Raw genomic sequence first — 13,111 nt, 5'->3', positions numbered from 1 at the left:
GCTCTGTAGACCAGGCTGGTCTCGAACTCACAGAGATCCGCCTGCCTCTGCCTCCCAAGTGCTGGGATTAAAGGCGTGCGCCACCACCGCCCTGCTACTTTGCAGTTTTGTATGAATTGAAGACCAGCTGAGATGAGAACATTTCTGCCAGAGAGGTATTTTGATCATAATACTCTCCTCCTCATAACTCCTCATAACTCCTAGATCCACCCCCACTGAATCTGGTTTAAGAGTGTGAGGTCGTCCATTTACCATGATCCACCTGCCAGGGCCCACCTATTTAAAGAGAATTGACTCTTCTCACAGAAGCCGCCATCTGTCAAGACGCTTCAGCGTAAGTGCTGACTCGCTTTGTCTCTGTACAGGTCTTGTGCAGACAGTGCATGAGTGCAGTGGTCCTCTCTCCCTGACCGTGAAGACGTTAAGTGGTGGTGATGACGTGGGTGTTCTGTCTGTGGCTGAGCTCACAGACGCTGATTCTCACACTCTGAGCAGTTGCGAGCTTCTCTGTCAGCCCCATCTACTTGGAGAACTGCTCTAATCTCTGAGTATAGAGATAAATTTTAGAGGACAGCCTGATACTATGTCTGTTTAGCAGAATAATAACAGTGAGTTCAGGGGCCTGGGGCCTGTGAGCTCCCTAACTGGGTCTTGTCACATTTGCAGAACCAGATGCACATTTCCTCAGATACCAACATATAATCCTGATGAGTCTTAGTTCTTAGATGAGGAAAAGAGAGCTGGTGATACGGCTCCGAGTTAAGGTGTCTGCTATCAGCTTGAAGATCTGAGTTCCTTCCCCCAAGCCCACATGGTGGGAAGAGAGAAATAACTCTTGTACGCCATCTTTGACGTGCACATCTGTGCCATGCGCAACACAGCACACACACAGAGAAACATGCACTAAATTGGGCCTTGGGCTGTTACTAACAAAAAACATAGACTGCAAATTTACCTTTTTACATGATTTGCTTTAGTTTCATGCCTGTACCCAATCATATTTTTGTAGTTATCTTTGTGTCTTTGCCATTTGGCCTTAGGATTCTTGAAAGGTTTCCTGCTAGCTCTGTAGTTTCAATGTGTTAGTCACCTAGAACCCAGGGTCATTGTGTCAACATGTTACAAGTGTTTATTAAAAGATTATTCCAAGTAACTGTGAAATTAGAGTGTTTGGAGTCCAGTAGTTAAATTTTCATTCTATTTCCAAATAGTGTTGCAGTTTAGTAATGTAATTAAATTAAATTGTGTTGTACATGTAAGAGAGGACCTTAGAAATTGTCTTCCTGATCTTCAACCTTGGGTTCTGTTCTTCGGTGTTTTTGGCAGGTAGTGTAGATTATAAACCGAGTGGGTTGTGAGGCTAAACAGATTAACTTGCCTCTTTGCTGTTATATAGCATTGTGGTTAGTGTTAACCTCTGTTTGTATAAGTGTTATTCACTTTTTATAGTATTTCCATTCAGTGTGACACCCACATTAAGATATTACCTGGGTGATATGTAATACACTTTGTCTCTGTGATATACTTTGTAATATATGTATTATACTTTGTCTTTAGTAGAATCTGGGTGAGAATTAGGTTTGTAATAGACTTAACTACTATAGTGATTTAAATATAGTTAATTGGGATTTATTTTGTAGTTAAGATGACAGTTTCGTGAATGGTCTTCTCTTCTGGACCCAGTCTCATAGATTGCTGGCTGAAGTTGTCATGTATTCGAGGGCTAATGTAAATGAACTTAGGGTTTGAGAAAGCCTGGCTGGAGCTCAGCTAGTGGGCAGCATTATAATTTATTTATAGCCGTGTAGTACAATTACTAATGAACTAACTTAGAATGAGGACAGAATTATACTACATTTTATGTGAAATTATGCTATATGACAAAGGTTGGCATTATGTAAAAAGTAACCACAGAATGTTAACCTACTTGCAATAAATACAATTAATAATGTACATAAGAGAATGAAATTAAGCTAATTTTTATCTAAAAAGAATTATTCATGAACAGAAAGTGGACAGCATAGATCTGATGACAGGAAGGTTGTATCTAATCTGAATCACTGAGTGACCTAGGAAGCTTGCTCAGAGGGATTACAGAATAATTATGTTAATATGCAATTATCACCTCGTTTCTTCTGGAGTAACCTCAAGATGGAGTGTAGTGAGGGTGTTATAGCAAGTGCTGATAGTTTGCAAAAATACTGATGTTTGAGATTTCTGAGACAATAAGCCTAGCTGGAGGCACATAAGTGATGATCTGTCATTCTGAAGACAGCTCTGACCTCTGCACTGCTTGCAGTGTAACTAGAGGGGGTACAGCTGCAGAGCTCATTATGCTCTCTAGACGCCGAAACGCTTCATGGAGATTCTAATCCCTATTTGCAGCTGGAAGAAGAGTGGATGAATTGTTTAAAGAACACGCTTAAATTCAGTTAAGAGGAAGAGTCTGTGATTCTATGATTATAGAAGGATTTTAATAGTGCCATCTAAACATTATTTTAAAGAATCTTAAGGTGTACTTTGATTTAATCAAATTCAAGTTTTCTTATACATTGAAATCTTTTAAATATTATACCATTATATTATGTTTTAAATGTTAGCTTCCTTTATTTTTAATATATATTACATATATCTTATATTATAATACATACTATAATATATTATGTATAGTTATATAATTATATATGACTTTTTAATGAATTGGTTTTTGTTTGCATGTTTCTCTGTGTGAGGGTGTTGGATCCCCTGGAACTGGACACTGACAGGTATAAGCTGCTCTATGGGTTCTGGGACTTGAACTCAGGTCCTCTGAAAGAGCAATCGGTGCTCTTACCCACTGAGCCATCTCTAGCACTGATTAACTTCCTTAAATTGAATAAATATGGCTTATCTCCAGATCGGTTTCTTCCGTGTTCCAGTGACAAACTGCTGCGTCCATATAGAGGTGCTGGAGAACTGTCTGGAAAAGTGCAGGCTTGGTTTATAGTCCAGTACTTTCGACGTCACTCCTGCAGATGACCCGTGGGACCGAGGAATGACGCAGTGTTGCTTGCTGTGCCCTGGGAGTCGTGTAAAATACTTGAGCATTTTATAGTCAGAATAGAGTGTGAGGATCAACTAGGCAAATGTTAGTTGTTCATAAACACAACTATTTGCCACATTTTACTATGTGTACATAAGGAAACACTGACTGGTAAAGGTTTTAGCAGTGTAATTCAGTTCTCTCTCTTTTTTTTAACTAGCTATATTGTGTGGACCAGTTATGTTTTACACATGTATTTTTCATACGTCTTTGGTTTGGTATCTTCCAAATATGAAGTTAGAGGCTCTTACTAAGCCATTTTGGTAACAAGGATGCAGCCTCCGAAAGGACATGACATCCTCGCGGTTTGTTCCCCTGCTGTGCAGGGGGCACCAGTGAAGCTGCTTTAAATGGAGAGCGGCTGCTCCATCGTCACCTCTAACACCACAGCAGATGGGTGGGCACAGAACGGGGAAGGCTGTACCACTCATTAACACTGAATTCACCACTTCGTTAGCAACGCTGCTTCCTGTTGAGAAAAGCTAATACAGGCTTCAGACTGGCTGAGCATATATTTGTCTACTTCTGTGGTTACACCAAATAGAAACACAGAGTGTCTTCCAGGCTGGTTAAGAACTGTCATTCTCAGATTTATGAGGCGGTAGTTAATAGTGAGGCTTTTCCTTCCGTCCTGATCTCAGCAAGAAGCATCAGGAATGGGCACGAGGACAGCGCCAGCCCCACTCCCGCTTCCCCGCACGTGTTTATGTGCTGCCGTTTTAACTTCTGGGTTGTGCTGCGGCCTCCTGCTGGGTGCTGCATTAGCACCGTTTTGGGGTGATATCGTTGAATATGATCTTATTGGAAGTCTATTTTTATTACTGTGGAAGTTTGCCAGTTTCAAAGCAGAATTCTGAAGTGTGTGAGAGAAGGAATCATGATTGTTGGTATAAATAATGCCAAAGAGATCTTTTATGATATTTGTTTGTGATCTTTGATGTATTAAATATTTTGTTGAAAGAATAATGTTTTGTAAGTTATGAAATGAGACAGTTATTACAGATTTTTATTCTTGTGCTAGAGTTAATGTTCTATAAAGCATGAAATTTACACTCCGACTGAAAGTTATGTAAAATATCTTAGTTTCTGATTGAATTTTAGAGCCCTGCTGACTTAAAATAGTATTGTTCACTGTCCAGTTTTAAATACTGCAAAGATATTGTGAAGGATTTATTTTTATCTGCAAATCAAAACGAAGTCTGTTTTGTTTACTGTATGTCAGAACTGCAGCTGTGCCGGGCACATAGCGGGCGCTGAGTGAGAGGTAGCGCCCGCATGAGCCCGTGCTCCCGGCTGCTGCCGTGGTAGCCGACGCCAGATCCAGAGCCGTGGTAGGACTTGTATTGGAATTGTATGTCTAGGCTTCATAGGAAAAAGTCATTTTTGTTTCAGTTTTGATTTTATAATTGCATTTCTACTTACTCAACACTTAGTACTTTATTTAACAGACTCCGCCTTGCACCTTTGCCGTGTGGTTCTGTGAAACATGTTGGTGGCCAGGTTGTGTCCACTCCTCAGAGCCCTGTGACGTGGGCAGTAGATGCCCGCATGTGATTGGCTCACAGCCACCTCCTTCCTCTTCAAACTCTGTTCATTCTTAGAACAACTCAGTGTATGATCAACAGCACTCTGACATGTCAGTCCGCATTATGAATGAAATAACTAAGTATTTATGACGAGTCATTGTAACAAAGCTTTAGGTCTCTGCACTTTGTCAGATTATAAATGCTGTAACTGCTTTGCTTTTAGGGAATGCCTCGAATTTGAGATCTCACTGAATGAAATTTTAGCATAAAACTTGATTAATTTTAACATTAGTAACTTATAATTAATGAAAACTTGAATAAAGGATGACTAGAATCTTATGAATAAAGCAGTTTTCTAGTTGGTAGAATTTTGACAGAACACTTTCTTTACAGCAAAACAGTTTTAAGTTTTTTAGAAGTAAAAATTATTATTTTATACATAGGTAAGCCATTTATATTGATTGCAAATAATATATTTGACCTAAATAAAGTTATTTACTGTGTAATAATTGTTACTTTGCTCCAGGAATGCATTGCCAGGTGACAAGACAGTTCTTTACAACAGTTGATAACTCCAGTTCTATTGTGTAGAGAAACTGTCCTTAGTGAGTCTGTTCAAGCCAGAGAATTCTTTTTATTATAAAGTTATGCATGATTTTTAAAACTTTTTCAGCGTGTAATGCATTCGTTGATGTTGTGTGAGTGTATGCTGCATTTCCCGAGGTGGTCTGTGTGTGGAACACAGAATTTCTAGAGAGCTCAAACAACAACATTTGCTTTGAAAAGTTTTTAAAGTGGTTCCATTTTCTTTGAAATGATTTTGATTCCTAGAAAATTATCAGTGTCTTCAATATAAAGAAAAGCCAGTGAGAATGTGCACGTCCAGCTCTCCATTCATGCCACTAGCTTGTCTTCCATGCAAATCTAAATTTTTGTTTTCCATTTTCTAGACTAAATGTGTTAAATGATCTTGCCAACAATATGGATGATTTGAAGATAAACACCGATACTCATGGTGCTAAAGAAGAACTCCAAGATGACAGCAATTTTATCTCAGAGAAAGACAGTGGAGTTCATAAACCAAAAGACTGTCAGGCATCATTTCAGAGAAACAACTCATTGACTCTGTCTGAAGAATTGCCGGAGGATAAATCAGAAAAAGCCTTAAGTGGAGGCCAGTCTGCTTTGTTTATTCCTGCCGGCGCTCCTGCTGCCTCTAGTGAAAACTTGACCTTGCCTACAGGAGCAAGTAATGGACCAGTTTCACACTCCTCTGTAACAAAGACTTCCAGTATGAATGACGGTAGTGTCTCTTTAACCACTGGGCAGCCTGTGGATCAGCCAGCAACAGAATCTTGTTCAGCTTTGAAGGTGGCAGCTGATCTTCAGCTGTCTGCACCACAAAAACCAAGTCAGCACCAAGTTGTGTTTTTGTTATCAGATGTAGCACATACTAAGAATACAGCCCATTCCATTAAAAAACTACCTACCTCTGCTTTAGTTGGCTGTGATGTTCCGAGTTCAGTAGGGAATAGTGTGAAGTCAGAGAGCACTTTACTAAACCAAGTAGAGGTGGGGGAGGGTAGTGAAGATGCATTGGCAAAAGGTGATTGTGCCGGTGCATTGGCAGGGATTTCCTCAGGTACAGATGGATTTAGGCCAGAAAATGATACAAACTGGGATCCCCAGAAAGAGTTTATTCAGTTTCTTATGACGAATGAAGAAGCGGTGGATAAAGCCCCGGTCCATCCTAAAGTGGCAGGTGTAGAGAAGAAGAGAAAGCGGAAAATGGACGTCAGCAGAATCACTCGCTACACAGAGGACTGTTTCAGTGATGCAAATCGTGTACCCAGTAAGTCAAAGATGCTACAGGTTGACTTTGTAGGGCAAAATGAGGAGGTACAAGCAACAGACGCACAGAAATACGCTTTATCAAAAGTGAAGTCCGAATCTGCTGATGACCTGGAGTCTGTGGACACTTTCCAGCATCTAGTTTATAACTCAGATAAGTGTGGAGAAGATAGTTCGCCTGTTCACACTCGCACTTTTATGTCAGATACCTTGAAAAAGAAATGTGAAGCGCGTGATTGTGAGTCACCTGCCACCTTCAGTGCCGAGGAGCCATCCTTCTACCCCTGCACAAAGTGCAATGTGAACTTCAGGGAGAAAAAGCACCTCCACAGGCATATGATGTACCATCTAGACGGCAACAGTCACTTCCGCCACCTCAACGTCCCAAGACCATATGCTTGTAGAGAATGTGGACGGACGTTTCGGGACCGCAATTCACTGCTGAAGCATATGATCATTCACCAGGAGAGGAGACAGAAGCTGATGGAAGAAATCCGGGAATTGAAAGAACTTCAAGATGAAGGACGAAGCGCACGATTGCAGTGTCCTCAGTGTGTGTTTGGTACCAATTGCCCGAAGACGTTCGTGCAGCACGCTAAGACCCATGAGAAGGACAAAAGGTACTATTGCTGTGAGGAGTGTAATTTCATGGCGGTCACGGAGAATGAACTGGAGTGCCATCGGGGCATCGCCCACGGAGCCGCAGTGAAATGTCCTGTCGTCAGTTCAGATGCAACTCAGAGGAAAACACAGAAAAAGACTTTGATCAAAGACTCTGTTACAGGTTCATCCAGAAAGCCAGCTACGTACCTGTGTAAAATGTGCCCCTTTACTACTTCAGCCAGAAGTATTCTGAAGAAGCACATGGAGTATTTGCATTCCCCGTCATGTGTTGACTCATTTGGTAATCCCCTTGGACTTGACAAAAGAAAAAATAACGCCCTTGAGGAGTCTGTAGATCTCAATTGCACTAAGCCATTAGTAAGACAACAGTCAGCCACGTTTCCAAAGAACTCTGCTTTAAAACAAGACGTCAAACGGACATTTGCATCAAGCTCACAATCAAGTCATTTTTCAAAATTTCATAAGCGGCCACACCGAATACAGAAAGCCCGGAAAAGTATTGCCCAGTCTGGTGCAAACGCGTGCAATCCAAACAGCTCTCCCCACAAGGATGTTACGGTTAAAAGCAGCACTGACCAAAAGCCAAAGTATCTCCATCAAGTAGCAAAAGAAAAGTCTAATGCCAAGGCAAACAGTTATTTATATAGACACAAGTATGAAAACTACAGGATGATCAAAAAATCAGGTGAATCATACCCACTTCCTTTCAAAAAAGAGGTTAGTTCATTAAACTCTTTACATCTGTTTTCATCATCAAATAATTCTCATAATAATTTTATTTCAGACCCTCATTGCCCAGATACCAAAAGACCAGATCACAGGCGTGTGGCTGTCAAAAGAGTAGTTAAGGCTTCCAGGAAGGAAAGTTCTGGTGGAGAAGACTTGGATAGGTATCCTGACTTTCTGCATAAAATGACTGTTGTTGTTTTGCAAAAGCTTAATTCTGCTGAAAAGAAAGACAGTTACGAGACAGAGGATGACAGTTCCTGGGATAATGTTGAGCTAGGTGACTACACTACACAGGCCGTGGAAGAAGAAACCTACAGTGGTCTTAGTCAAGAACATGTAAACTTATTGCCTCTATTTAAAAGCAAGATGGAAAGCCAAGGTCCTGAGGACAGTGCTGCCCTTAGTTACAATCAGGACGAGGGCTTTTATTTTGAGTATTATGAAGATGGTGGCACTGACAGCTTTTTGCGTGAGATACATGACCCTCAGCCTTTGGAAAATGCAGAAACACCTTTGTCAAAGCATGGCTCCGTTTTTCACTGGACTGATCTGTCCCTTGAGAAGAAGTCGTGTCCTTACTGCCCAGCCACATTTGAAACAGGTGTTGGGCTGTCAAATCACGTCCGAGGGCATCTTCATAGAGCAGGATTGAGCTATGAAGCCCGCCATGTCGTGTCGCCAGAACAAATAGCCACAAGCGACAAAATGCAGCATTTCAAAAGGGCTGGCGCAGGGACGCCTGTGAAGCGCGTTAGAAAAGGTAAGTTCCCGTGTGGAGACAGTTGGGGCCTAATAAATGTGTTGACATTCGGAGGAGTTGAAAATTGTGTTTGAGTTTGGTCCTTCTTAGAAATCCCAGAATTTCCTATTTCAGAGTTAATTCATTGGTGGGGATTTGTGAAAGAGCCTGATGCCACTCTTAACCGTCTCTTTTAGCTGTAGAGAAGGCTGAGACTACTTCTGAACACACTTGTCAGCTCTGTGGTGGTTGGTTTGACACAAAGATTGGGTTATCAAATCATGTCAGAGGCCATCTGAAAAGACTTGGGAAAACTAAGTGGGATGCTCACAAGTCTCCGATCTGTGTTCTGAACGAGATGATGCAGAACGAAGAGAAGTACGAGAAGATTTTAAAGGCCCTGAACAATCGTCGCGTCATTCCCAGACCCTTCGTAGCTCAGAAACTCACGTCAGGGGACGACTTCCTGTCTCAGGATGTTCTACCTCTCGACGAATACCGTAACGGCCTAAAGACAGAGGCTCTGTCAGTGTCTGCTTCAGAGGAAGAACGCCTGAGTTTCCTAAACGAATGTGACGAAACAAAACCCGAACTGCCCAGTGGAAGAAAGAACCAGTCTCTTACACTGATAGAACTTCTTAGAAACAAAAGGATGGGGGACGAAAGGAATTCTGCTCCTTCTCCTCAGAAGATTCATAACCAGACGGCAAGGAAGAGATTTGTTCAGAAATGTGTTCTTCCACTAAACGACGACAGTCCGTTGATGTATCAACCACAAAAAATGGACTTGACTGTGCACTCAGGTAAGAGGACGCTTGTGACTGTTATTTGAACACAGTTGAGGGCTTTGTGAGCTGGAGCCTCTGGGCAGTGCCTCCTGAGCATCTTCCGTTTGCACATTCGCAGCGCACACTTGTTATTCTGCTGTGGCCGAGGTGGATGCCCGGCAGCACTGAGTCTCTGCCTCATGTCTTGGTCTGAATGTAAGTCGAGAAACAAAGCAGAATGCACACACACACATGCACACGCACACACACCCCTACACCAGACCAGCTGACCTGGGAACAGCGGCGCTGCTGTAATACGGGAGGCTGACGTGTATCAGCACTGCACTGTTGAAAGGGAAGACCTGGCACGCCTCTGCCAGTGCTGCAGAGGGCTGTTTTCACAACTGAGCTGCTGGTGTCTGCTGCTTAGGCAAGGCAGTCCAGAACAACTTCTTAGACCAAAGGACTGGTGCCCGCTGCCATTAACCCAAACAAGCGTCTCCTCTCGGAAGCTCACTGTATTATGGGATGGTGTGATTTTTGAGAACTGTAGTCAATATGAACAAAATTTGCGTGGCCTTTGGATTTTACAGTTGTGTTTTTCTGCAGCAGAGCAGGTGCCTCTCTCAGTGCTGGTGTGCCAAGTTTCTGTTGAAGGGATATTTCGAATGTATTGGAAAGGATGTGTCTGGTTTATACTCAAACACTAGAAGGGTGTTTTGGGTTTATTTGCTTTGAGGTTAAGAGTGTTGAAAGGTTTGTGTATGTGAGCCCCAGTTGACGTGTCTTAGCTAATAGAAATTGGCCCATGGATTAGTAAAGAATCAAATTACTGTAATTCTGATTCACCTCTTGGCAAGCACTAAATATCTCTAATATTTGTATTGTAATTTTGATTTAGGGGAATATTAATAGCCTGAAACAATGCTTTCTCTGATGCAGGATTCTGGATAGTAGACTGCTTTATTTCAAGTAAAGAGTCTTTCAAAGGCCGTAGTTTTCTCCTTTTAAGAAGGATGAAGCACAGAGAGCGTGTTAGTTGTGTTCACCATGATACAGAATTTCTTGTGACCATGATAGTGTTGGGGACACCTACTGAAGTAAGGGTTGTCTGAAAAGTTTAGAGTTTCTATTTTTTCAATGTTTCCTTTCCTGTGGTGGTATTGGCTTGTTGATCATTTATTTAGCACAAAGATTTTAGCAAAAAACTTCAAATCATTGACTTGGCATTATTGATTGAGCATTTAGATTAATGAACATAAGATGCCCTGAATAAAATGTTGTGTCTACCACCTCCTCTCCAGCCTTCATTGGAAAGCCGAGTTTAGTCGTGCCTTGTACGGTTTTGTGGGCACAACACTTTGATTACCACTTTGTCCACTAGACTTTGTCATTCTCTATTGCTGTGTTGTAAGCTTTGAACTTTCCTAGCAGAACTGTGCTGTTCACATCACAAGATTGAATTATCGTAGGCTTCAGAAATGATCTGCGTAACACAGACATCTGCCAGAAAGTGACAGTGGGTGTTTCCTGAGGAGCTCAGAGGTCAGGCCGCCTACCACCTTTCCAAGGAGCACGGCCCAGCTCTGAATACTAACTGCCAACTGCTAACCCTTAACTCCCTTCCTTAATTCAAGCTAAGCCAACTCAACGAGCGCTTTAAAAATCATCTTTATTGTGGTGCTTTTCTACACACATTAAGCTAAGAGAATTTCCCTTTTTGAAGTGAGAACTGGATTATAGTGTTTTTTTTTGAAGGATAGGTGTGCCTGTGAAGCTTAGAACATGTGTGCATTGCAATACGACGTCTACAAGTGCTGTTAGCCTGTCCAGCCACTTCCGCGCTTGTGCACGAAGGAAGAGTGCTGCCCTTGTGACGGGCACAGGTATGTGTGAACAGACATCAACACGTCTGCCTGGTGCAGTGCTCTGGTGCCAATGTTAGACGGTAGCTGGAGCCCCCCTGGTAAGCAACACTTGAACACGCACTGAAGTGATGACTTTTCATCTGACTCATGCTGATTGGTTAGGAGAAAATAACCCATCGGAGGTGAACTTTGTCTATATTAATTCTGTTCTTTTAAAAACTATACTATTTTTTATTTCCAATTTTTTTTATTAATAGATTTTAATAAAGACACCTCTTTGGTTAAAAAGCATGAAAAAGACAAAAGTGCTACTTTGGAAAAGATGCTTTATTAGGAAAGGAATTCACAGTGAAATTTCAAATATGTAGAATAACTCATTAGTGTATAGATTGAATCTTCAAGGGGGAAAGTCTTGAGAATATTTTCCCTTTAGTGCCCCTCACCTTCATTTAGGGTTCCTAAACCTAGATGCAAATAGAAGTGTTAAAGTTCACATTTCTGTGCTGGTTTTGGTTGGCTGGTCCAGCTTTGCCAGCAGTCTCTGTACTGATGCTTGTGAGCATGTCGGCTTATCTGCTCATAGTGCACTTCCCACACCTTGGAAATGCTTTGCTCTTTGCTTGTGCTCCTTCAAACTGCCCGCTTTAGCAATTATCATTTCTCTCAAGTCTTAAAATATACTTTTTTTCTATTAAGATCCTTTTTCTAATCTTTTCTAAGTTCTCTTGCTCTTCTGCTTCCCTGAGTAGTTGTTTGCCCAGCTTCTTGTTCCTCCTCATGTTCTGCAGGTTACATCTGTGGCCTGGCCGTGTGCCGTGTGCCGTGTGCCGTGTGCCGTGTGCCGTGTGCCGTGTCTTCTGCTTCTCCACTCTGTTTCTTGACTTTATCTGCAGACGGCGGAGCACTGTCTGTCTGAAAAGGAGAAGAACTGCTGGCTTTAGTTTACTGTTCAGAGCTTGGCTGTGAGGGTTCAGTTCTCACGCAGCTGCACTTTGATCATGCAGTTGTAGACACTGAAGACAGGAGGCGGTGAGAGTGGGAAGTCACTGTCTGTATCCCTGCTGTGCCCTCCCAAGCATGGCACATAGGGACAGCCTGTTTGATGGTCTAGGCTTTCTTCCTGTTGTAGCCGGAGTTATCTGGCCACACTTGGAGAGTTACTCATAGCACAACTGGGGTTCAGACCAAGACTGCCCTACATAGGCTGTCCCCAGGCGCTATTCTCTGCTATATACAAGAAGTCTTTCTGTTGGATAATTCCAAAATGAAAGCAGCTTTAAAGTGGAGAACATTTTAGTGGAGTCTAGATATGAGTCTAATTAGAAAGAAGGACCCAGTTTTCTAAAGTGACCAGCCCATCATAATTAAGAAATGAGAAAAAGATTTTCAACATTAGTTCGTTGTCAGTACCTGTTTTTCAAAAAATAAAGACTTTATTTTTAAAATGATCTATTTTTAGAGTGCAATTGTAGGTTGCATGTTATAAATGAGTATTTTGCCTGTTTTCAGCTTTGGTGATATAGTACTCTTAGAAGTGCCAGTGAACTCAGCCAGGTGCTGAATGGGCTCCTAAACCGTTGGGAAAGTCACTCCTGTGCTCTGAAAATGCTGGCTGAGTGCTTTCTCCTTTGGCACTGTCATTCAGTCCTGTTGAGTAGAAGCAGAGCTTTGATCTTCAAACTGTTTAAAGCAACTCTCACTCAAAGGCAGAAACCTTGGTAATTCTCTCGACAGGATTGGCTTTGAAATGAGTTTTGTGGTGGGCCCTTGGCGACAGCAACCCTTGGAGAACAGTGTGTACGGCATAGCGCCTGCCATAGGGGCACAGGTGGCCAGCGTTCAGGTGATAGAGCCTGCCGTAGGGGCACAGGGGGCCAGCGTTCAGGTGATAGAGCCTGCCGTAGGGGCACAGGGGGCCAGCGTTC

The 13,111-nt window shown here is 42.2% G+C and overlaps 1 protein-coding gene across 9 annotated transcripts in view; it reads left to right on the top strand.

Moving 5' to 3' along the window:
- Znf644 (zinc finger protein 644) overlaps positions 1-13,111 on the top strand; it is a 67,200-nt gene that overhangs the window by 43,129 nt on the left and 10,960 nt on the right. For 3 of the 9 annotated variants that reach the window (XM_026785010.1, XM_026785009.1, XM_026785011.1), the window contains exons 4-6: positions 5,559-8,572; positions 8,749-9,354; positions 11,082-11,204. The exons of 2 other annotated variants lie outside the window; for them this stretch is intronic. In XM_026785010.1, coding sequence (XP_026640811.1) covers positions 5,559-8,572; positions 8,749-9,354; positions 11,082-11,204 — 3,743 coding nt within the window. The remainder of the gene's footprint in view (positions 1-5,558; positions 8,573-8,748; positions 9,355-11,081; positions 11,205-13,111) is intronic. 4 more of the 9 variants (XM_026785012.1, XM_026785014.1, XM_026785013.1 and 1 more) reach the window with 4 other exon arrangements.

Source organism: Microtus ochrogaster, linkage group LG1, assembly GCF_000317375.1.
Source record: "Microtus ochrogaster isolate Prairie Vole_2 linkage group LG1, MicOch1.0, whole genome shotgun sequence".
NCBI classification, from domain to species: domain Eukaryota; kingdom Metazoa; phylum Chordata; class Mammalia; order Rodentia; family Cricetidae; genus Microtus; species Microtus ochrogaster.
This window is presented reverse-complemented; position numbering and strand designations above follow the sequence as displayed.